The sequence below is a fragment of the Thermothielavioides terrestris genome, chromosome 1 (assembly GCF_000226115.1).
Source record: "Thermothielavioides terrestris NRRL 8126 chromosome 1, complete sequence".
NCBI lineage: Eukaryota > Fungi > Ascomycota > Sordariomycetes > Sordariales > Chaetomiaceae > Thermothielavioides > Thermothielavioides terrestris.
In genome coordinates, this window is record NC_016457.1 from 6,976,583 (window position 1) to 7,000,425 (window position 23,843).

Genomic DNA, 23,843 nt, shown 5'->3' on the forward strand with positions numbered 1-23,843 from the left:
CTTCATACACCCGTAGATGCTTAGCTCCTCGACCTAGGCCGAGAACCAGTACTGGACTACGCTCGTTCTCGGCTCATGTATCCGTATGTCGGTTCAGACACTATATTCGCCTATGTGGAGGGGTGTAAGTCTTATCACCATCATAATACATTGATGCTTGAGCGGACTATCGTCGTCGTTGGACTGCTCTGGGCGCTCCAAACTCGCAAGCCTGTAGAACATGACAGCCTGTAAAGGAACTCCAGTGCCGCTTGGCATGGTCCCCACACCACTCATACACAAACACAGCGCTTTGAGGCAAGCATCGATCACAGCGCTCCCCTAACTGGCATTCATGTTCCCTTACCCCCGACTCCGTTTACATAGGTACGAATGCTATGTATGCGATCGACAAGAGCCTCTCCCCAAGTCGTCCTTCCCGTGAACGCCTCCCTCTCAGAACAGAATCTTAGGCATGGTAACAATTTCCCAGTTCCCCCGTCCGGACAAATAAGGTCTCCGTTCAAATGCGAAGTCTGCCGTCGCAGTCCAACATGCTCGCACGCCATCCGGTCCTTCAAAGCTCGATCAAACTCTCCTCCACAACCGGCGGCTTGGGAGTGTGCTGCGGCACGGAAGGGAAAGCCTCCTGGGAGTAGCCGGCATATGCGGCGGTGGGCGGGGCCTGCCACACAGGTGGCAGCGGGGTCTGCTGGGCAGCGGCGTGTTGCCAGTACGGCTGCTGCGCCTGCGGCGGTGCCTGGTGCGTCTGCTGCGGCTGAGATGGTTGAGCAGGGATGGATGCTGGCGTCTGTGGTAGCGACGGCTGATACGAATGCATTGGTTGCGCAAGGTTAGGATAGGGGGACAGGGCCGGCTCGGGCGGAGAACTAGGAGGCTGCTGAGGTTGTTGTTGTTGTTGAGGCGGCGAGTTGAAATAGAACGACGCGTTTGGGTCGGCGGTGGGGGTGGTGCCCACAGAGTCACCTGGTGCGGATGGGGTCGATAGATGCGGCGGAGCCGGTGTTTGCTGCTTCTGGTCTTGTGGAGGCGCTGGCTCACTGGGACTGTAGCTGGGCTGCTGGTTGTATTGCGGTGTCTGGGTAGGAGGCGCGTGGCCCCAACTTCCAGTGTGCTGAGGCACCTGGTGAGAGGGGTATTGGTTGGGGGGAGCACCGACGACGGAGCCTCGCCTGTCGTAGGCTCCAGGATACTGCGGTTGGGGTTGGGTTTGCGGTGTCGGTTGCGGGTACGACGGGTGTCCCACCGGGCGGCTATAATCCTGTTGTTGCTCGCCAGTGTAGAAGTTCTCTGCCGGCCCGGGACCGCTGGCCGCATTAGGAGGCAGAGAAGGATACGGTCCAGAGGCGTGCCTCGGCGGCGGCAGGTTGTACCCCCCTATGCTGTGCTGACTGTAGGCCTTAGACAAACGTTCCTCGAGCATACGATCGTAATATCGCACGACCGTCGAGAGTTTCGCGTGCAGGTCAAGAAGGGTATCTGGGGTCGAGTAAGCCGTGCTTCCAATATATTGCCCAAGAACAACTTACCGTGCTTGCTCATTGTCTCCCCATAGGTCCGGGCGAGCTTGGGCCGCAGAGCACTAATGCTGTCGTAGAGTTCCTGGATTTGCGGCTCGCGCAAGATAGTCCCGGGAGGCTGCGTTTGAAGCCGGTCGACAAGAGTAGCAAAGAGGTTGATATTTTCCGCCTCAACCGGCGTGAGCTCGTAGTCGTTCTTCGGAAGCGCAAGCGGCGCTGATGATGAAGAAGACACCGCGTTCGATGCTTGCTCCTTCAACGCTGCAGCGTGCTTCTTCTTTTGCTCCTCCATATCCGCCAAGGACGCTGCAATGGCGGCCTTGAGATCTTCATCCTCCTCCTCGGCAACTTTGGGCTGGGAGTGACCGTTCACCTTGGGCTGGCTGGCAGACGGCCCACTCGCGGGGGAGGAGACATAACCCCGGGAATGCTTTTGGACTTCCTCCAGGCTCATCGCCAGCGCCTTCTTGAGATCTTCGTCAAAACCATCATCCACCCGGGCATTCCGTGGTTGCATCGAGGACGACCGGGGCTTGCTCGGAAACGCAGCGGAGGTAGGGGAACGCTCATGACCAATTCCTCCGCCTCGGGAAGACTTGTCGGTAAGCTTTGCATAACACCCGTCGTCCACACGAACCGGCTGCGTGATGCCGAGGTGAGGAAGAGGGAGCGTTTTGCTCGAGCATTGCTGATCGAAGCAGTTCCCGCAGTTGCGGCAGTGGTGTTTTCTGTTGGTGAAGGTGAAAGCAGTGCGGCACCTCATACAGACATCGGAATCGACCCACTCAGGGGGCTGAAAACTGTCAGCGGCTGGACAGGCGCCGAGGCGAGAGAAGGACCACATACCGCGCTGCTATCTATCATGCTGCTGGCCACGCTCACCCGCGGAGGGAACTGGAAGCCTTCGCGCTGCAGCGTCCTATATACCTCCCCGATATATCCCAGCTCGTACCGACCTTCTGTCGCTGTGGCCCAGGACTGGATGAGTTCGAGGATCTTGGCGCGCACTTCGGCGTTCACTGTGTTGGGCCCGACCGCTTTGAGAAGCGAGACCAGACTCTCCATGAACTCTCGAGACGCGATTTCCGTGAGGAAGTGGGCGCCGCCGTTCTTGACACAGGTGTCGGTGAGCTGGCCGAGTTAGTCAGTCATCCGGGGGCAATGTGCACGGCGTTGGAGAGAAAGCGAGCCGTACATTCAGAGCACTCAGTTGAGTATTCGGGTTCTTGTTGTTGATGCGCTTTTTGAGCGAGCGCATCGCTTCCTTGGGCTGCACCGTCTTCGATCTTATGACGTCGGAGATCTCGAGGTTGAGGGCGATGTCTTCACTGCGAATGGGCACAAGTCAGTGATGTGACGGGCATTGCGGGGGTGGGGGCTTGCTGCTCGCAGCTGGGGCTGGGACTAGCGCGATCGTACAGGCTGCTGCTCGTGGCCTTCTCTATCTGCTCATCTAGGGCGCTGTTGGCCCCAGACGACCACCACCCCATCATCTTGAAGCGGGTTGTGAAGGATCGGAGAGCTGCGGTTTGGGCGCCGTGGCGGCTGCACAGTAGGCTGTCGGTTCACGCGGTCGGGGCGCTGGTTGCGGAGTCAAATAAATTCAGAGACGCCAGCAAAGACAGCCGCCGATTGGAATAACGTGCGTCAGCCGGTGAGTTGCGCGGCCAGCGTTTGCGATGGATGGAAGTTGGAGTCTCTGATTGCGTCTGCCTGCCGTTGGTTACGCATGGGGTTGGTTATCCATGGATGAGGTTGGTCGCTGGTCCACCCAGTAAGCTCGACACTAGTATAGCTTGCCCCACTCCCGCTGAGCTGCAGGCGGGACACATTCAGGTTCCAGGTTTGCCTTGTCCCATAGTTACATCGCCGCGTAGGAATAAATGTACGGAATACGGCGTACCGATACCTTACTTCCACCTCGCGTGGTGTATTGAGAACAAAACTGAAACATACGTAGCGTGCCTTGGCAATATGCCAGGCAGTTAAATAAGAGAAGGAAGATGCTCTACGGAATATTCTTGCTGACTTATTTTGCTTGGCTCCTTTTATTATGTTCTAACTTGTTAGGCCAACCAGATGATACGTGTTCCGTACTGTGTTATTCGGCGTCTTGGCCATCCATGAACGCCCCGGAGTGATACACTTGTGTACTGAATACGGAATAGGTACTTACCACAGCAGTAGTAGTGTAACGTTACGGATTCATAAAACAGCGAAGTCCACTGCCAAGCTTGCGGGATTCCGCGGCGAGGGTCGCGCGCATTCGTCGCAACTCGAGGGAGCGAGTGGCAAGTGCCTTCCCAAGTACCGATACAGAGCGCTTACCCACCTCGACACCCCACACCTAACGACAGCAACCTTGGAAGAGACGGACAGCAAACTGGCTACAGCCACACAGCCACGGCGTCTTTGAGCTTGAGCGGCCCTGCCACAAAGGACGCTTTGCGTGACAGCAAAGCAACAGACCTCCCCCCCGACGGGGCTTCCCGTTGTTGCGCCCTCGAGCTGGGTCCTTGACTTTCGACTCCTCGACTCCTCGGCGTGCCACCAGCTCCCTCTCTCCTTGGCGCTGCAATCCCCCGTGCTGCCCCTAAACTTGCACCGGCCTCTCGACGTCGCTGTGCCGAAAGCAGCTTCTAGCCATGGTTCCTTTATAGATGACACCCCTCCGTCGAACAGCTCGAGTTTCGGTCCGCGCCCTCTGACCTCCTGCTACCGCCCGAGACGACGCCCCATCGCCGCAGTCCAACGAGGGTCAGAAACATCTTGCAGCCACCCGCGATGGTGGGGTCAAGCGTCGTGGTGAACCATGCTGGGGCTGCGCCTGTGGGTGGCTTCGACGGACGGGCCGGCGGTGCAAATGGGGGGCAGCGGCCACTGCTGCACATTGACGACATCACCTCGGTCACTGTCGGGATCGACGACCACGCCCCCGTGGAGAAGGTTTTACAAATGGCCGAGTACTGTCTGCGGCAGGCCGAGTCCTCCAAGGCATTTGGCCGGCCCGATCTCGCTCTGAAGGACTACATCCGGACCAACATTATCCTGCTGGACACCATCAAGAAGAATAAGGGGTGGCCTTCTCTCCAGAGGGATAGCAGGACCCAGTTCGAGCGCTACCAGCGGCTCCTGCGCCAGGTTCACGCTGCTCACAGCGAGTTCGAAGCCATCAAAGCGCAGATCAAGGCCGATAATGCCAGGACGGGCGTCCAGCCCACAAGTCCCCGGCCAGGCGTACCCGCGGACGGGGTAACGCAGCCAGCTGAAAATGGCATCGTGGACGGCCACGACAAGGTCACCCGTCTGAATGGTAGTCAGGTCGTGAAGGAGAATGGTGTTGCCGCGTCCCCTGCGCCGTCTACGCCCAAGAGCAAGCCCGTTGTGCACCCCAAACCCCAGAAGCTCCAAGGGAATGCCGTAGGCTCGGTCAAGGCTCAGGATCTCGTTCAGCGCTTTGCGAATCTGCGTGCGAGTACGGCCAATGCGACGCAAGACCCGCGCATTCGAACGCGACCGATCGTGCTGCCAGAAGTGCCGGAGCCCCGAAATCCCCCGGGGTTGCCCCCTCCAAGTGCGCCCGTCACGGGGGTCATCGCCGAGATGCCTAGGATACCCGACGCTGTTTATAACCCACCGAGAGGGACTATTTCGAGCGAGACTGCCGCGCTGCCTTCGAGCGCGCCTCGAGCCATGTTCACGAGAACAGACTCAACCGCATCGCTTAACGCCGCGAGGAGCGGCAAGCCACCTTATGCCGCTACTGAAAGCTCGGCACCCAGTCAGACCTCTGGCCTGACAAGCGCTCCAGCCAAGCGGACGAAACTGTCTATTCCTGACGGCGACACCATCTCTGTCGAGGACCTGATCCAATTCATGCGGGCCGGTGCCAGAGATCTCTCCATTCTACTCATTGACATCAGAAGCCGCGAGGAATTTGACCAGGGTCACATCATGTCCCAAGCGACTATATGCCTCGAACCCGAAGTGCTGTCGCGCGGGCATATCTCGGCAAACCAGATCGCAGATAGCATGGTGCTGGCGCCGGCAACAGAGCAACTGCTCTTTGAAAAGAGACACGAGTTTGACTTGATAGTGTTCTATGATCAGGATTCCACACGCATCCCCGATAATCCGCAAACAGTCGAGGAGAGAGCGGTGTCCGGCCTTTTCAATGCTCTCAGTCGATACGATTTCTCGGACGGGCCAGGGCAGAAGCCGGGACCGAGGCTGCTGCGGGGCGGCCTTGATGCATGGACGAGCCTGGTCGGCAGCGCGAGTCTGCAGTCGTCATCGACAATTACAACAAAAAAGTACACGGTGACGCCGCTGGCGAAGTCGTTCCTGACCCCGCGCCAGAAATACGTAACCCGGCCAATCCAAGATCCGGCAGAAGCGAAACGGTGGGAAGACACAATCGCGGATGCCGGCGCTCTCTCCGTAGTCAGGACAACCGAGGATTTTCTCCGCCGGTTCCCTCCAATTTCGGATTACAAGGAGTCGATGGTCGCTCCGGCCACACCACAATTCGACCGTCCTCAGAGCCCATTTCCACACCAATCCTCTCATGCCGACAGTCTTTACAGCTCTCTCCCTTCGCCACCTACACGTCCACCCCCAGCAGTTCCCCGGAGGAGCTACAGTGGGCTCGCCGAAGCCGACGACAGCTCTTTCGCCATGGCGACGAAGCCTTCAGTCATGACCGGCGGTGCGGGACGGGAAAATCGGACGGGGTTGCAGAATCCGGGCGTGTGGTGCTTCGCGAACAGCTCTTTACAGGCTATGTTCGCTACGCCCGGTTTTGCGCGGGAACTGTGGTCGGGGTCTTGGAAGGACACATACCAGGTTCCCAAAAAGGCCGATGAGAGGTTGGAGAATCCCCAGCTTCTCGTCAAGATGCTGGCCGACCTGTTTCGTTGGCTCAACCAAGGGACTTTCAAGTCGCTCAAGGCCCAGACGCTCATGGTGCGTTACCTGGCTCGGGTCCGGCGCTGTTCTTTTCGTTTCTGCTGACGACTACTTTAGGATTATCTCCACCACATACACTCCACAACTGCCGACGGGAGGGAGAAACCCGAATGCGAGATCTTTGGTGGCCCGTCCCAGCAAGATGCACAGGAGTTCTATTCGTTTGTGCTGGACAACATCCACGACGAGACAAACGTTCGCCGCGACAGAAACCCGCCCAAGGAAGAAAAGCCCTTCACCCCGAAGGATGGCAGCATCATTCGCAACGCCATCGACTACTGGCGCGACCACTCAAACACCAGCGCCTCCATCGTCGACAAGTACTTCCGGGGTCTGGAGGTCTTCATCTCGTCCTGCCACAACCGCGGCTGCCGGCAGGAACTGCGCCTCTTCCAGCCCTGCGACGTCTGGATCCTCAACCTAGCCGGCATGGGCGACGAGACCGATCTGGACAGTCTGCTGGCCGGCCACCAGACGTCAGAATACTTCGAAGACCTCGTGTGCGAAACGTGCAACAAGCCGGGGCGCTCGCGCAAGGCCAAGTTCGCCCGCCTGCCCGACCGGCTGGTCTTCTGCCTCAACCGGTTCCAGAACGCCGGCGACTCCAGCACCCGGCTCCGGTCGTCGGGCAAGCTGCACACCAAGGTGCGCTTCCCCATCCGGGACCTCGACCTGACGCGCTACTGCGCCGAGCCGGACCCGGACATGACGGTGACGGACGACCGGCACTTCGCCGGCCGCATGCTGTACGACTGCTACGCCGTCACGGTGCACGTCGGCCAGGGCATCAACGGCGGGCACTACTACAGCTACGTGCAGGACGAGACCTCGGCCGACCCGACCGACTGGTTCCGGTGCAACGACCAGAACGTGAGCCGCGTCAAGATCGGCAGCGCCCAGTCCCGCGACATGACCGAGACCATGTACCAGAAGGGGAACACGTCGGCGTATATGGTGTTTTATCGGCGGAGGGGGACGTGAACTCGTTCACGGGGCCGTGTAGGGGAGGGACGTTTTTAGTTTATAGGGCGGTTGATTTGTTGGGCTGGCCCTGGCGTTGCGGAGTTTGCAAGGGGCTTTGGGTAGAAAGGCGTTGGCAGCGGCAGCACGGCACGGTCATAGAGGGCAGCTCTGAGGTCTGGCGGACTCTTCGTCTTCTTTCTTCTTTCTCGGTTTTTCTTTTTGCGGTATAGTAGATTACTTCTACTCTGGGCGTTTCTTTGCTTGCATTGAAGCGATAGCTGGCGAGAAAGCACGGCGGTAGCGACGGGACATCCTGTCTCGAAGTTTCGAGATACCAATTGTAGCACATTCAACTGAATCATCCAGTTTTGATCATTATTCATGGCAAATGGATTGGGTCTAATATTGCCATCTCCAAGTCAAGGTAAAAAGATCGCAACCCAACCATGAACTAGGTGTCTCCTAAGCCCAGAACGCTGCCACAACAGTGGCATGACCCATCCCGCCAGGCGCTTATCCCAGCTTCAGAAGGTCATGAATATCATTTCGGACATGAACTGGACTAGACAAGAGAAATCTGCTGTCCCTCGGTCGGCACCGTCCCCCTACTTCCCGTCAATGCAAGCCTGAATCTGCTTGGCGTACTTCTCCCGGATCGCCTTGCGGTTCACCTTCTGCGTCGCCGTGACGAGGCCCTGAGGACGACGTGACGTGTCAGCAAGCAACCCGTTATATGAATGTGAAACATGAAATAAACTTTTTTTAAAGAAAAGAGAAGGGTGGAAAAAAAAAAAAAAAAAAAAAAAAAAAAAAAAGAAAAGAAAGGACCACTCACATTCGCTGGCGTCCACTCGTCCTCGACGAGCACCACGCCCGCGACCGTCTCGATCGCACTGAGCCGCTCGCGCCGCGCGACATCCTGCAGCGCCTTCAGCACGGCGCCGCGCACGCGCCTGTCGACGTACATATCGCACTCGCCGACGCCGAGCTCGGCCGCCTTGCGCGCGAGCGTCCTCTCGCCCGGCACGACGACGGCGACGGGCCGCGCGCTCGACGCGTCGCCGTGCACCATGACGTCGCGCACAAGATCGCCGGCGCCGGCGCGGTACACGGCCTCGAGCTTCTCCAGCGCGATGTACTCGCCGCCCTGGAGCTTGACGAGGTTCTTGACGCGGTCGACGACGCGCAGGTGGCCTGCGGCGGCGGGGGACGTGTCGAACTCGCCCACGTCGCCGGTGCGGAACCAGCCGTCGGGCGTGAGCGCCCGGGCCGTCTCGTCCGGGTTGCGGAAGTAGGACCTGAGCACCGGCGCGCCGCGGATCAGGATCTCGCCCCGCGGCGGGTTGTGGGTGGTAAGGTAGTTCAGCTCCGGCAGCGAGACCAGCTTGACCTCGACGGCGGCGGGGATCGGGCCGATGGCGCCGTCGGCGGTCCACTGCAGGGGCGAGCCGAGCGCGCCGTTGCCGCACGTCTCGGTCAGGCCGTAGCCGCTGAGCAGGGGCGCGACGACGAGCGAGAGGAAGTGCAGGGTCGGCGTGGCGATGCCGCTCGCGCCGTTGACGATGAAGCGCAGGCGGCCGCCGGTGGAGGCGCGGACTTTGTCGAAGACGGCGCGGTCGAGCAGGCCGGCGCCGGGGAGGTTGTTGCGCACGAGGAAGGCCTTGAGGTGGAAGGCGGACCAGAAGAGCGCGCGGGTCAGCCGGCCGGACGCGTTGACTTTGCTCTCGATGCCCTTCTTGACGGTCTCCCAGATCTGCGGGACGCCGACCATGATGGTGGGCGCGAAGGTGCGCATGTCGCCGTGGCAGTTGCGCATGCTCGTGTCGGCGAGCGTCCGCGGGGAGCCGTAGCCCAGGGTGGCGCCGACGAAGATGACGAGGTTCTCGAGCACCAGCTCGAAGATGTGGGCGAGCGGCAAGTACGCGAGCACGTACTCGCGGTGGCTGACGACCTCTTCCATGACGGTGTACAGGCCGGCGACGGCAGCCACGAAGCCGGCGTGGGTGACGGGGACCCCCTTCGGCGGGCCAGTGCTGCCGGAGGTGTACATGATGCAGTACGTCTCGTCGGGGCTCGGCAAGACGGGCTCCGTCGGGTTGCCCTCGCCCAGCGCACGTAGCTCCTCGAAGGAGAGGATGGTCAGATCGGGGTGGGAGGATTTGAACTGGGCGATCTCATCGTCGGAGACGGGCAGATGGGTGGCCTCGTTGTAGACGAGGACCTTGACGGAGGCCGCCTTCTTGAGCGGGTTCTTGATGGTCTTGAACAGGTGGGGGTCGACAAACATGGCGTTCGCCTCGCTTTGCAGGAGCGAGTGCTCAACGCCGCTCTCGCCGAGCGTGTCGTATGCGGTCACAATGGTCATGGACTGCGAGGAGCACGCATGTGCCATCGCCAGCCATTGCGGGCTGTCGATCGAGTCAGCAAGGTGCGGCGGTTGTTTTCAGACCAACGATCCATGAACCTACGTCGTCGTGGCAAACATGTGCAATCGGTCTTTCGGCGACAGCCCCAGCTTCCTCAGGCCGGCACCGACCTGGAGGACCTGCTCGAAGTACTCCCGGTAGGTCAGGTACGAGTAGTTGGAGAGCTCGTAGTAGGTCCATTCCTTCTCGACCTCGGTGCTGCGGCCGTCGATCACCTTGGGGACCTTCTTCTTCTCCTTGTGCGTGCGAATCAGCTTGCGGCTGCCGATGGCCGGCTCATTGCCGTAGTGCTCGGCGCTCCGCTTGAGGAGGTCGAAGGTGGTGTTGACGCCGGGAGCAGGACGCTCGACTAGGCCGTCCTTCGCCTTGGGATGGCGGCGTGGGATGGTTTCACCCTCGACGGGCTGGACGCCGGGCGCCTCGATCGTGTACGGTGGTTTCTGCACCTTGTACAGGGGCGTCGGCCCGGTGAGGTATGTACGCGGCATCTTGGGAGTGAGTGGTGTTTTCTCGTCAAACCCAAAGCCTGGGTTTCCCGGTTGGCGCTCTCCCGGATTTCTACCTTCGAGTCGTAAGGCGCATGTTGGGGCGCTGAACCGACTGGCTCTCACTCAACCTCTCGAGTTATCAACCTTCCAAGCCCGAGCGAACTTGCAACGCCTCGGCAGGCTTCAACTGGCGAACGGCGATGCTCGGCCTCGGTTCGATGCTTGTTCAGAAATGATACACCTTCCGTTGGATCGAAAGACGCGGACGATGATGTGATGGATGTGATCAGATGATCAGTCTGCCGGTGGTGAAGTGGCTGTCGGAAGGAGCTCCTTGCGCACACGCTGCAGGGAGATGGGGAGAGAGAAACGGTCGAGGTGGCATTTGTTGATTTACACTACAATATTCCGCACCAAGGACGGCCCCGGTGTAGGTGTGTGTGGTGTGACCTCAACATGGCTCGCTCGCTGCGCCTCGACTTGGAACTTGAAGCATGCAGAAGGGAGATTGGATCGAACGATCACGAACTACGGAGTAACATGAATGTTGATGACTTCGCTAGGCGCCCCGCTCCGCTGAGCACCAAGCACAAATGACGTAGGCGACAGGGCCTCCGAGCTATGATAGGTCAACCGGACTAACTAGGTACGGAATAACTACTAGGTAGCGTCTAGTATAAACGGTAGCTTCCGAAATTAGTCTAGGCGGGACCTCTTTAAGAATAACCGTATATACGGCGCTCCAAATCCTTCACTGTCCATTAACCTAAACCTGTTTGCAACTGACCGGCCGAACAATCGCCACAGCAACTAGCTTACCCCGCTGCAACCCGATTTCAAGAATCGCCCCTCGCTCTATACAATCGCCCCTCGCTCTATGCAATTAAAGATATTTTAGCTACCTTACACCTTGCAATACCTCTAGGAGCTATAGGCAGGGCCATATAAGCCACAGGCAGGGTATACAACTGTGGTTGCCGTAGGCAGGGTGCACAACTGTAGCTGCCGCAGGCAGGGTGCGCGACTGTGGGTGCCGCAGGGTACGTAACTGTGGGTGCCGCAGGGTGCGTAACTGTGGGTACCGCAGGGTACGCAACTGTGGGTGCCGCAGGGTGCGTAACTGTGGGTGCCGCAGGGTACGCAACTGCCCTGTGGGTGCCGTAGGGTACGCAACTGCGGGTGCTGCAAGGTACGCAACTTTGGGTGCCGCAGGGTGCGCAACTGCCCTGTGGGTAGGTGCCGCAGGGTGCGTAACTGTGGGTGCCGCAGGGTGCGCAACTGCCCTGTAGGTGCCGTAGGGTGCGCACAAGCCATAGGTAGGTAAGCGGGAACGATAGGCAGAGTACCTAGGCAATGTTTTATTGCATATAGCGAAGAGCGATTTTGAAAGTGGGCCAGGTTTGTTTGTTTGGTTGGAGTTAGTTGCAAACGAGTGTCACGTTTATGGACAGTGAAGGATTTGGAGCGCCGTACGTATACAGAGTATTCCGTACACTGCACTGAGCTATACGAGATTCTGTACTGTATGTTCTGTACTGTGCTGCACAACGCTCCAATAGGTACTCTGCCACACGACGCAGTTTCACTTGCATTCGCTCGACCCGGTTTCCATTATCCGCGGAGGTGGGAGATGAGCGGTCAGCACCCAGTGATGTTCTTGCTTTTCTAGGACAAGAGGCAGACGCCAATGCTCCGCTCGACCTAGAGGAACACAACTTGAGTCTCGCAAACAAAAGCTGGTTGGTAACCTTCCATTCGACGAAGCGCTAGTTCAAACTCAACGGAAACTAACTACCTGCCTACCTGAGCTTGACGTGTGTTCTGTCCGTCCCCTCCATGAAATATCGGTACCTATCTCGCACATCATCAACTGGCCCAAAATCTTACGGAGGAGGCCTCCAGGCGCGCCCTTCCAATGTTGGTTGTCTCATACGTAACTACCTCCTAATTATCGTTAGCGCATTGCACGGAGTATTCCGTAAAGCGTCCATTCAGTGGCAGCGGCATCTAGGCCAGGGGTGACTCCGGAGATGTGCCGCTCCAATCGGCAGTGGCTGGTGCTGCGCCTTGGCGGTCAGCGTTAGCGTCACTCAGCTGCATAACACAGTAGGTAGTGGAGGACTGAAAGGCGTTAATAAAAGAGAGCCCGCCGCGCCCAGGTCGTTGCAGCAACAGCTCGCGACCATCGACAGCTTGAGTCAGGGCCACGCCCGCGCAGCGGAGGGGACATAGTTGTTGGACGATGGACGCGGAGAGGGAGAATGAGAATGACGGCTGGGCCGACTCGGGCCCGACTTCGGCGGCGGCGAGCCCGGCGGCAACCCCGCCGGCCACGGGCATGGAGCTGAGCATCCGGGTTCGCCGCAAGCCGATTCCGCGCAAGGGGCACACCAAGTCGCGCCGTGGCTGCTTCAACTGCAAGCGCAGAAAAGTCAAGTGCCAAGAGACACGCCCCGAATGCGCCAACTGCACCCGCATCGGCCTCGCGTGCGAGTACCCGGACGGCCGCCCCCGCTCCGTGTTCGAGTCCACCCTGGCCATGATCTCGGCGCCCGCCGTCCCGCTGCAGTCGTCCCCGACTCAGTTCTCCTTCACCGACTTGCGCTTCTTCCACCACTTCCTGGTCGCCGGCTACCCGCCTCTGCCCATCATGGGCGAGGAGATCTGGCGTAGCGTCGCTGTCCTCTCGCACAGTGTTCGTTCCCCCCTTCCCCCCTTCCCCCCCGTGCCCTTCTCCCCCGCCGATGGGGGGATGCTGGCAGTGTGCTGACTAGGGGCCCGGGCGGCCCAACTCTGCCAAGTATGATTATTTGATGCATGCCATGCTGGGCATGGCCGCCTCGCATCTCTCCGTCTACGGCGGCGACTTCGAGTCCCACGCGCTCTCTCACCGGGTCAAAGCCATCCAGTCCCTGAACAAGGCCCTGAGCACGCCCGCCCGCTGCACCGCCGAGGCCGACGCCAGGTTTGGCACCATCATGTCCCTGGCCTTCCAAGCCTCGTGCATGCCCGAGGGCATGACCGAGTTCATGGCCATGATCAAGGGTTGCCATGTCATCGCCACCACGTCGCTGAGGGCTTTTGAGGACTCCATCTTTCATGAATTCACCCGCCATGGCTACACCTACGACGTCCGGAACGCCATTGGGACGGCCCCAGTGCCACTCGACCCAGAGCAGGAGAGTTTGCTCGACGAATTTCTCGAGTCTTTGCGCGCCCTGGCTCCTCTCTGCTCGAACCCGCTGGAGGTCCGGTTCATGGCCGCCACTGAGCGCGTCGTTAGGCTGGCGCGAATATCCGCAAAGGCTGGTCAGTCGCTACCTCCCGCCGCTGCCGTGGACCCTTTCCTTCACCGCCAGCGGTTACTACTATTCCAGGTCTGACGGCTGACGTCCCAACCCCAAAATCAGCGTTTGCCGAATTCGGCCACCAGTACACCATCGTCAACCTCGCAAGCAAGGAAGAGTTTGAATCCTTCATGGACCCCAAAAACTACAGCGCCCAGCTGCAGCTCATCCACTTCATTCTCATCGAGTACGCCATCGGCTACTTCGCCCTCGGCCGCTTTGGACGGCGCTTTGCCTACCGCGAGAAGTCCTCCATCGCGTGTAAGTAACGAATCCGAGTTGGGTCATCTACAGCAGGAAACAGTCTAGCTGACGTATTCGGTAGGGATGCAACGCGTCGCGGACGCCTTGCCTGACGAGTACAAAAAATACGCCAAGTGGCCAATGGACTTCGTAACCAAGCGCATGCCCTACTTGTGAGCTGTTCCACTGCGCCTCAATATCGCCATCTGCGCCGGGTGGCTGGCGCTGCCTCGAAAGCCTCCTATCACCTTCACTTCTGCAGACTCCCAGCAGTTCGCCTTGCTGCGAACACTGCGTACGACGCCTGCGCTGCCAGACGGGCCTTGCAGGTCCAGCAGAGATGTCGGAAACTCCTCGGACATCTGCGGACTGGCTTCCTACCTACTGCCCACACCAAGCAAACGCCGTCCCAGCTGCTCCCCATCCCCCCGACGGGTTTCTCTCGACTGTGCAGGTCCGCGTCGCTTGCTTCCACCCTCACGTCCAAGAGGACCCAGCCCGAACGGTTCAAACACGTCCAAGAAACGAGCCGAGCGAGGCCAGCCCTGGCGACCAAACAACCCACCCACCCCAGCCGAGACTGAACGGAACAAAGTCCGAGTCTGGCAGCGAGCTGCCAGCCAGCTCCCACTTCTACATGCCTACCCAAGGCCTGCCTGCCTGCCTGCCTGCCTGCCTTCCCCAACGCCGGCAGCGCAACAGGCGCGATCGCCCTTATCAGGTCGCGCTCACGTCAGGTCATGCCAGGTCACGCCGAACTTTTCAGCCGGCAGAAAGCCGAACATCGTCTTCAGCGTGTGTTGTTGCTGAGACTGGAAGCAGAGAGAGGGGGGTCTTGGCGAATGGGGTTTTGAGACGTACTGTGTAAGGGCTGGGAAGACGGGTGTCGCCGGGGGGCGGGCAAGGCGAGAGAATGGGGGTGTTTGGAAGCCGGACGAGGGGAGGGGGACTCGGAACTTTTCGATTGTGGGCGGCTCGCCTGCTCGCCTGCATCGCGGCGCCGGGGTCGGGTTTGAATGATGGCAGGGTTGGGGGTTCACCTGCTGGACGGAGTCTTGGAGAGTCCGCCGCAGCGTGTGGTGCGTTGTGAGAGGGAGGTGGGTCAGGACTGCGTGAGTGGTTGGAGGGTCGCTGTCCATCATGCAGGTTGTCTGCTGCTCAATGGCTGGTTCCGTGAGTTTGGTGTTGGTCGGGGTAAATCTGGTGTCAGGTGTTGTTGGGTGGTGCTTAGACTGGCCAGATTTCGTAGCTGGCTTGGTCTGGATAACTGGGTCGGCTGGGAATGCTACCGAAAGGTTGTCTCAATGCTAGTTTCCGTGGCCAAGGTTGAGGACGGTTCTCATCCCAGTTTACGCACGCTGCCCGCGTGTTGAATACGCTGTGTGAGGGGGGCTCCCGAGTACGATAGCCCCCCTGAGCGAGCTTGAATCCGACGACATAGTTCACTCACGGGGCTGGCATCAGGTGTCATAATAGCTGAATTCATCCTTGCTTTACGAGTCCCTTCGCATTCGCGTCACGGTACTGGGAAAAAACCCCAGTGGGGAAAAAACCAGTACCAAGGGACAGAAATCCGAAAACAAAAAAGCAGATCCTGCGAACCTAAACGCCGTGAAATGACAACCGCTGGCTGGCCTGCTGATCAATAGTCATCTCCGCGACTCAACACCTCCTTATGCGTCTCTCGGAGGAGGAATGTCTAAGGGAATGTCAGCTCTGAAGGTATAAGACCACAACGCCATGCAACCCACATGCTCAAACTGGGCCGAGCACGACCCCTTGATGTCCATCAGCGGCCGGTACTCCTCGACGATTCCGTTCGCGACGAGGCAGTTCATCTGCGCATGTGGTCAGCACCGTCTGAGACAGGGGCCATGTCTGGACCGAGAACAAAAAAAGAAGACCTACGCCGGCGAGATACTTCTCCACGCCCAGGCGCTCGAGGTACCGGCGGCAGAAGACAATGGTGCCAAAGTTCTCGCGGATGGTCTTGTGCAGACGCCGGGCAGACGACAGCGACACGGGTACGTTCAGCGGCGCGTCGTGGTGCAATCCGTAGCCGTAGATGCCCATCTTGTACAGTACAACCTCTGTTAGCAAGCTTCGAATGAATGGGTAGAGAAAGGGAGAAGAGAAGGGAGCTGAAGAAACCCACATCGTCGACGACAATGCCGCGGCCTGTCGTGCCAAAGGTCTCGATGGCATACACCTCGCCCTCCTCCATCTTGGTCTGGTCCCTGTTCCTGACGAAAGGGATGGACTTGCCGCCGTGGATGTGGTAGCGGGCGATGTTGTGCCCGCAGAGGTTGCGGACCGCCTTGACGGGGTACGTCTTGCCGCGGATCTCGACCTCGTAGCTCTCCATGGCTTCCTGGATGGCGGCGCTGACGTCGCTGATGCGCACGTCTACGCCGGCCGTCTATACACAGTGCTTGTTAGTCAGCTGATTCCCTGCTTCCCACTCGGTGACGAAGGGGAGACGGGCGGTGTGGTCACCTTGATCCCGCTGTTGGTGGCGTCCTTGACGGCCGCCAGGAGGTTGTCGTAGGTCGGGTCAAACGCCATGGTGAAGGCGCTGTCGACGATCCAGCCGTTGATGTGCACGCCAAAATCCACGGTCAAGACGTCTTGCTCCTGCAGGACGACCGGCTTCTGGCCCGGATTCGGCGTGTAGTGCGCGACCTGGTGGTTGAGGCACAGACCGGTAGGGAAGCCCAAGCCGGACTTAAGGGCCTCTCCCGGCTGGAGGCCGGCATTCTCGAGCAGCGCTCTGACGCTGTCCTCAATCCCCTCGGCGATGTCGTTGAGGGTCTGGCCGGGCTTGGCCGTCTCCTGGACCCATCGGCGGGTCTGGCGGTGCACCTCAGCGGCCTTGCGGTAGTTCTGGAGGAAAGTGTCGTCTTCCCAGTACCGCTGGCGATTGTTGTAGCGCAGCTCGGCAGCCGTTGTGCGGGCCGTGACTTGATCGTAGATTTGCACTTCGCCCTCGGGATAGAGGCCGGACGGGAAGAGCTGGCTCACGGGAACCCTCGGCGGCGACGACTGCTTCAGGCTGCCCTTGCCTTTCTTCTTGGGCTTCTTCCTGTTGGGTCGCTTCCGTTTCTTCTGTGCGACTGCAGTTTCGGTCGACGGTGAAGCCGGGCTCACTTCACCGCCCTCGCCCTCACCGTCGCCATCGCCATCATCATCGTCGCCGGTCGCGACGCCTTCAAAACGGCCATCTCCGTCGCGAGACGTGTGCGACTCTCGCGGCTCGCCTGCATCCACTGGGACCGGCTCATTCGGGGGGAACGAGTCTCCTGCCGGGGATGAGCATACGCACCGGAAAACTGGAACAGCGCGAAACTGGCGGTCACAAAGCCCGACGTACCGTGGAAATACCGGCGATCGCCCTGCTCTGGCGCCCTAGATCCCATTCCGACATTGACAGGTTACACAGCCGTGGTGTCGCTTTGTCTGCTTCACGATGACAATTGGAGGTTCTGGTCGCTAGCTCTCAAATTGAATCACAAGAAGGTTGAAGAAGTTGCGTGAAAGAGGAGTTCCTCCAAAGCCAAGCAGGCCACACGAAACCCAACCTGGAAGCAGGCGGGGAACCCCGCAAAATCCTCCGCAGCCGAAAGAGGCACTCAGCGGCCATTGGCCACTCAGCGAATGCATACTCGCTTGTTGTAGTTCTCAAACACCAGGTCAAAGTGGGTCCAAATGGCTGCACCGCACACCCAATTTGACAGCAGTATGCAACACACTGCCATCAGTGCCATCAATATTGAAGCCGTAGATACTACAAAAAACGGCCCAAATCGCCATTTTCTAATGTTTTTGTATACTTATTGAAGCTCTACAGCTTAGTCAGCATAGCTATCGAGCCCCTGAACTTAGCTATTGAGCCCGCCCTTGAACTGCCCAGGTACACGCCTTCGAACTGCCTGAGAGCCCGCCTTCGAACTGCCTAGGAGCCCGCCTTCGAACTGCCTAGGAGCCCGCCTTCGAACTGCCTAGGAGCCCGCCTTCGAACTGCCTAGGAGCCCGCCTTCGAACTGCCTAGGAGCCCGCCTTCGAACCGCCTAGGTGCCTATATTCGAACCGCCTTCCGTTCCGCTATCTGACGAAGTGCCTAGCTAGGAACGCGCCTAGGTATATCGCTATATACGTAACGTGCCCTGGCCCGCCTAGGCACTATAGTTCGATATATCAATGAGCGCTAGAGGCGCTTGATCGCCATTATAATCTACACTAGGGAACCGCTATAGGTTATTATACGTAAGGCAGAGGTTAGCCTTTGCTAGGTATATCGGTATAAACGGCTGTTTAAACTTATTGGCGATCCTTTTCCAAAGTCTATAATGCTATAGAACGTCTATATATTATAGCCTTAGGCTATAGAGGTTTGTTCTTTCTAATATATTAATAATAATGTATATTAGTAGTTAGTTGACGTATTATAACTATTAGGAACTCCTTGACCACCTTGCCTATAAGTCCGACCTTTACTTTAATAAGATATAGACCTTCTTTTTCGAAGAATACTATATATTTGTATCTATCGAGATAATATCTCGCTATTTTCGCTAGGCTTAGTAGAGGAAGAAAATAGCTTTATAAAAGGCTATACAATAGAACTATATCCTCTAGCTCGATTACCTTAGAAAGGTGGCTATATTTATTGTAGAGATGTTTATATTTTACAATAAATTGGGCTTTGATCGAAGAGATAACGTTCGTTATATTGGCTAGGCGCTACTAGGTATTACCCTTGTCGTCGACGATATTACAAAGAGAGGGAAACGCTATTATATCTTCCCTACTATTATAGTCGATAGAGTTCTTAACCTATTGGTCTAGCAAGGTTACTCTAACTAGGAAGGCTTCTTTATATAGCTAAAGGAGTATATTCTACCTAAGATAAGGCTATTCCTAGATCGCTATAGTATTCTCGTTATAAATAATATATTATAGTACTAAGCCAATGCTGTTAAATAGGCCTATTAAGAGGCTAGCGTTCTACTATAGTATTTGCTACTATATTCGCTAGATTTTAACCTAATCGAGGCGACGTTCTATAATATTAAGGCCTATATCCGTTGGAACTACTAGAAGATGTTTGTATAGGACTACTTAGATAAGGACTTTAAGGAGTTTCTTTGTAATGCCTATACTACTGTTGCCAACGATGTTATAGCTATATATAGGCACTTTAGGAAGATGATAATACTATTCTAGGAGGAGAGCAAGGCGGTGGATTATATAGTATTGTATTCTAAGTAGTTCTAGAAGTTTTAAAATACTAGTATAGTAGGTTGAACACTATGCCCTATAAATAGATTTATAGTTATAGTTTATTATTGATATAGAGAAGTGCCGTAGATACGTAGAATAACAAGATGTAGATTGATAATAGTAGTGGATCGAAGATCTGGGCGGTGGTACACTAAGAAATATATATCTATAAGGCAGAACATATATACGTACACCGCCTGCCTAAATGGGCCTAGCGCTACAAAGTCTACAACGTAGGGCGTAAAGCACCCTATCTAATCTACGTACATAGACATATAGGTTATATAACCCCCCTATTCCTCCTGCCCTATATCAAGTCCAGGCCTATAGGAAAAAACGGCAATGCCCTTATTGCCTTACCTATCTAGATCCTTCGTATCGTCAAATACCCTTTAATCGAGTGCTACAACGTAGGGCCGGAAGCACAATACCGGATTGATCCGGATAGCGATCAACTAGCTTCTTCCGTATTTTGTCGTCATCAACAGGAATAGGGTTCTTACGAAGCTGGCTACGCTTATATGCCGGTTAAAGTGCCTAATCAGATATAGGAGGCTCTTCTTAAGAGACTAGGCGATCTAGATAATCGCCTTTGCGAGCCTAGTATTCGTTGATTAGGCGCTATATATAATGTAGCTCGTGTACAGTCTTCTAAACACTCTCTTCTTAGCCGTAGCTAGTCTATTTGATCAAGTATTTAAGGCCTTTCTATATAACCTTGTAGTCAAGGATTATATCAACCTCGTATTTATCGTCTAATTCGTTGTTATTAGAGGAGTAGTCTAATTAAGAGTCGACGATTAGGCTAGAAGGCAGTGTATTATAGTTGAATAGATCCTCTTCCTAAAGAGCTAGGCGAAGGTAAGCGATAGAGACGACTAGGTAGATACCTATATTAGCTAGGAGATCTAGTTCGTATACTAGACGCCTAACGTAGCGCTTGATCGGAAAAGGCCTAGCGCACTATTGTAAATACTTCTAGGATAGGTTGCCTAAGAGATAGTAACCGTAGTACAAACGTAAATAAACCTTGTTGCCTATATTGAACTCAATGTCATAGTATTTACTATTGTAATAGCGTTTAGTATATACTATAGCAAAGTCTATACTTAATTGAGCATCCTACTATAGAGCATCTTATAGGGCTAGAATAGTAGCTAGCTTAGTAGTAGCTTGGTTAGTAAGAGCTTCTAAAGGTCTAGGAAGCTTAAAGCCAAAGAGCTACTTATAAAGCGAGGATTTAATAGCTTTAGTATAAACGTTGTTGAGGTACTATTGTAGAGGTATAATAATATTTAGCTAATTGCCTTTAGAGTGCTCAAATATATAGAAGTAGATTACGATTTCTACTATCTAGTTCTTATGCTCTAAAAGGCTGTCCACTTATAGGTAGTAGGATATTGTTATTAGCAACTTAGTGCCTAAGGCTTTCTAAACGCTTTGCCAAAGGTTGAAAGTAAACTTACGATTATGGTTAGAGATAATTGCAGTAGGTACGCCCTAGTCGCTAAGAAGCAGTTAGCAAATTAGAATATACCCCTATTCCTAAGCTAAATAGCTAGAATTGCCTAAAATAAGGAGGGTACACTTCGATAACTTATAAGATACTATAAATAAGCTATCGAAGTGGTCGTAGTTCGGGAGCTACTAAGGTAAACCGGCAGCTAGGACCTTCAGTAGGCCTAGAATAAAATCAATAGCGATAACGTGTATCGGCAAGGTATTAGACGGTCGAATTGGTTGATAGTTGCCTAGTTCAAAGCGACGATCCGTTGTATTGACTTAGCACTTTGGGTATAGTTTAACGTACTTCTTAACGTTATAGGTTTTATAGGCTATTGACGTACCTTATAAATCGTATAACATCCGCTTAGTACTAAAGTAGTGCTTCTTATTGTAGGTAGCTTCTAAGATAGTCTAAATTATATTGTAAAGTATATAGAGTAAGTGCAATCCGTCGAATTGAATATTGTAGAGAAGGCTATCTATAAGGATAAACAGGAGGCTAGGCTAAAAGAAAACCTTACTACTGCCTTTAGTAGCTAATTCGACGGTAAGATCTTTAATAATAGTAGCGTACTTAGTATTATAAGAGTATATAGCTATAAAGCAAGCTTGAAGGTCGTTATCTAGCTTCGCTTCTATAAAGGCGAACCAGATATTGTTGAGGACTATATCGTTGTTACCGGAGCTATTCTTACGATTCGGATCATCCTATAGAGCTTTTAAATAGCTAAGTACATTAGGCACTAGGTTCAGGCGGCCTAGAAGGTGATAGATCTCTAAGTTGTACTATAAAAGGTAAATAAAGACGTTGATAAGCCTATAATTAGCCTGCTTAGTAGACGACGTGTCTAAAATAGTCTAGTTAACGATGCCTTTCGTAGAGGCGTAATCTATAAGGACGACGATAAGCTTATACAATGAATAGATCGTAGTATATAGCTTCTTAACTACCTAAACAAGGTAAGCAACTTCTTATTTGGAAAGTCTATACCGAAGTTCCTCCTTTGTAAAGTACCTGCTTAGGAATATAACGGGCTAAACCTAGGTTAATGGGATAATAGTTCTAGGCTTCTATTTGTAACTATTAGCGAGGTAGAACGCTATAACGCCAAAGCTACGCTCTAGGTATCTATCGATCTATAAGAAGAGGGTCTTGTTAGGGTCGAAGTGGACTAAGATAGTCGGGTCTAGTTTATAGATAATATCCTAAATAGCTTCGAAGGAGGCTTTTTCAATGGGCGTAGGTTCGAAGGAGGTCTTAGCGCAATAGGCGGCGCGCTTACTAGGGTTACTATTTTGTACTTAGCTAGTAGCTTAGCCTTTCGTAAGCAGTATAGTCTTACAGTTCTAAAGAGGCTCGATAAGCTATATATAGTATAGGATTAAGTAGTATAGAAATCCTAATACGCCGATATACTGTTCTAGGGCTTTTAGGTTATTTGGAAAAGCAAGGTTCCTAAAGGCGGCGATACAGTACTCTATATTAGTTAGTCCAAATCTATCGATATAGAAACTAAGTAGCTCTACGCTAGGATATACAATATAAGATTTAGTAAGAGCGATAGAGATATTCTTCTTCTCGAAGAGGCTAAAGACGGTTTCTAGATACTTAGCGTACTTATCTGCAATGTCGCTAAAGATGATAATGTCGTTAATAAATATATAGACGAAAGAGGTATAAAGGCAAAGCAACTGGTCTATAAAGCGCTAGATATATATAGGAGTGTTGCAGTAGCTTATTAAATATACTTTTAGCTATTCTAATCTATAAGGGCTAATTAAGGTAAAGCGGTCGTAATATAGAGGATATATATCGAATTGGTAGAAGAAGGATATAGTATCGATAGCGGTAATAAACTTCTTGCCTCGTAGATATATAATAATATCTAATTATAAAGGTAGAGGGTAGTTGTTAGGTACTATAACCTTGTTAAGAGTATATAAATCAATGACTATATAGCCCTTGATCTTACTATAAGAGGTATACTAAACGATGAATACTAGATATATAAAAGGAGTGACCTTTATAGCCTATTCAAAGCACTTTTGTTAATATAGTTCGTCGAAAGTAGCATTGAGAACCTTATGATCGTAAGCGCTTAGAGGGTATTAGCAAGTATAAATCTTCTAATGCTACTAGCCTTCTATAAGAGGCATTTACATTATATCCTCTTTATCCTAGACAACTTGGCCCTTATCCTTCTATAGGCGGGGATAACGCTTAACGATGTCAATAAATCACTAAGCTAGCTTATAATCTTAGGTATATATATATATATCCTCTAAAGTAAATATCTCTAGTAAGTCGGTAGGTATCTTAAGGCCTAGAGTTGAGTACTTCTCTAGTACTACCGGTTTATAGTCCTTAGGCAGCAATTTAAGTTTAGAATTGTACCTATTAGTATAACCGTTAGCCTTAGGCATTAGAGGCGTATTACGCCTATTAGTAGAATCTAGGCTTATAGGCTTAGGGCGCGGATTATACCTATTAGTATAGCCTTCGATACTAGGATCCTCGATCGATAGGCGTAATATAGGCTAGGCAGGCTACCTTAGTAGGTATACTAATTGGTATAATAGAGGTCCTAATTTAGATAAAGTAGCTAGCTAATACACTATATCGCTATAAGGCGTTGATAGCTCTAGCGAATCTTACGAAGTTGCTAGGGTCTAGGACAAAACATCGCTCACAAGTTGTATAAAGTCTCCTAGAACGATATAAACAGGGCTATATATATCGAATGTAGTTAATACGCTAAGGCTAGTGTACTAAATAGCGGTTTGAACTAAACTAAGGTTTATAGCGATAGACAATATAGCTATTAAGGCGGTCGCTATAGTCAATGCTATAAAAGCTATCTCCTACGAGTAGGCGAGGTAACTACTATCATTAGTATCTTCGATATAGCCGATAGGGTAGCGCTTTAAAATAGTAAGAACTCCCTTAGTTAGGTTTTTAGGAGCTACCACCTTTAGGGTCTTAGCGTTGACAACGGCGTTCAATATAGTAGGATAGCAAGCGTTGAACATTATAGACCAGTCTATCGGAAAAGGCTTATATTCTATAGCGACGAACACTTCCTACTTAGGCTATAAGGTAAT

The 23,843-nt window shown here is 53.9% G+C and overlaps 6 protein-coding genes across 6 annotated transcripts; 2 read left to right on the forward strand and 4 right to left on the reverse strand.

Moving 5' to 3' along the window:
* Window positions 1–416: 416 nt before the first annotated feature.
* On the reverse strand, window positions 417–3,108 carry THITE_2109691 (uncharacterized protein). The gene is made up of 5 exons (XM_003650307.1): window positions 2,940–3,108; window positions 2,716–2,848; window positions 2,367–2,651; window positions 1,530–2,313; window positions 417–1,479 (listed from the first exon to the last, which is right to left on the reverse strand). The coding sequence occupies exons 1-5, from the start codon at window positions 3,011–3,013 to the stop codon at window positions 557–559; spliced, it is 2,199 nt and encodes a 732-aa protein (XP_003650355.1). The 5' UTR covers window positions 3,014–3,108; the 3' UTR covers window positions 417–556.
* Window positions 3,109–4,120: 1,012 nt separating this feature from the next.
* On the forward strand, window positions 4,121–7,487 carry THITE_2109695 (uncharacterized protein). The gene is made up of 2 exons (XM_003650308.1): window positions 4,121–6,485; window positions 6,546–7,487. Exons 1-2 carry the CDS (start codon window positions 4,305–4,307, stop codon window positions 7,467–7,469), a joined length of 3,105 nt encoding a protein of 1,034 aa, XP_003650356.1. The 5' UTR covers window positions 4,121–4,304; the 3' UTR covers window positions 7,470–7,487.
* Window positions 7,488–7,945: 458 nt separating this feature from the next.
* THITE_2109696 (uncharacterized protein) lies at window positions 7,946–10,542 on the reverse strand. Its single transcript, XM_003650309.1, has 3 exons — window positions 9,920–10,542; window positions 8,287–9,859; window positions 7,946–8,146 (listed from the first exon to the last, which is right to left on the reverse strand). Exons 1-3 carry the CDS (start codon window positions 10,363–10,365, stop codon window positions 8,057–8,059), a joined length of 2,109 nt encoding a protein of 702 aa, XP_003650357.1. The 5' UTR covers window positions 10,366–10,542; the 3' UTR covers window positions 7,946–8,056.
* An 882-nt stretch (window positions 10,543–11,424) lies between these two features.
* Window positions 11,425–12,755, reverse strand: THITE_32567 (uncharacterized protein; the record flags this gene model as incomplete). The annotated part of the gene is made up of 3 exons (XM_003650310.1): window positions 11,425–11,514; window positions 11,535–11,643; window positions 12,700–12,755. Coding segments are annotated over 3 exons (255 nt in total), but the record flags the coding sequence as incomplete, so codon positions are not given.
* A 432-nt stretch (window positions 12,756–13,187) lies between these two features.
* Window positions 13,188–14,703, forward strand: THITE_2063451 (uncharacterized protein; the record flags this gene model as incomplete). The annotated part of the gene is made up of 3 exons (XM_003650311.1): window positions 13,188–13,674; window positions 13,776–13,973; window positions 14,038–14,703. The coding sequence occupies 3 exons, from the start codon at window positions 13,188–13,190 to the stop codon at window positions 14,130–14,132; spliced, it is 780 nt and encodes a 259-aa protein (XP_003650359.1). The 3' UTR covers window positions 14,133–14,703.
* A 728-nt stretch (window positions 14,704–15,431) lies between these two features.
* Window positions 15,432–17,558, reverse strand: THITE_2109698 (uncharacterized protein). Its single transcript, XM_003650312.1, has 6 exons — window positions 17,326–17,558; window positions 16,452–17,254; window positions 16,111–16,374; window positions 15,864–16,028; window positions 15,707–15,793; window positions 15,432–15,654 (listed from the first exon to the last, which is right to left on the reverse strand). The coding sequence occupies exons 1-6, from the start codon at window positions 17,369–17,371 to the stop codon at window positions 15,598–15,600; spliced, it is 1,422 nt and encodes a 473-aa protein (XP_003650360.1). The 5' UTR covers window positions 17,372–17,558; the 3' UTR covers window positions 15,432–15,597.
* Between the last annotated feature and the right edge of the window lie 6,285 nt (window positions 17,559–23,843).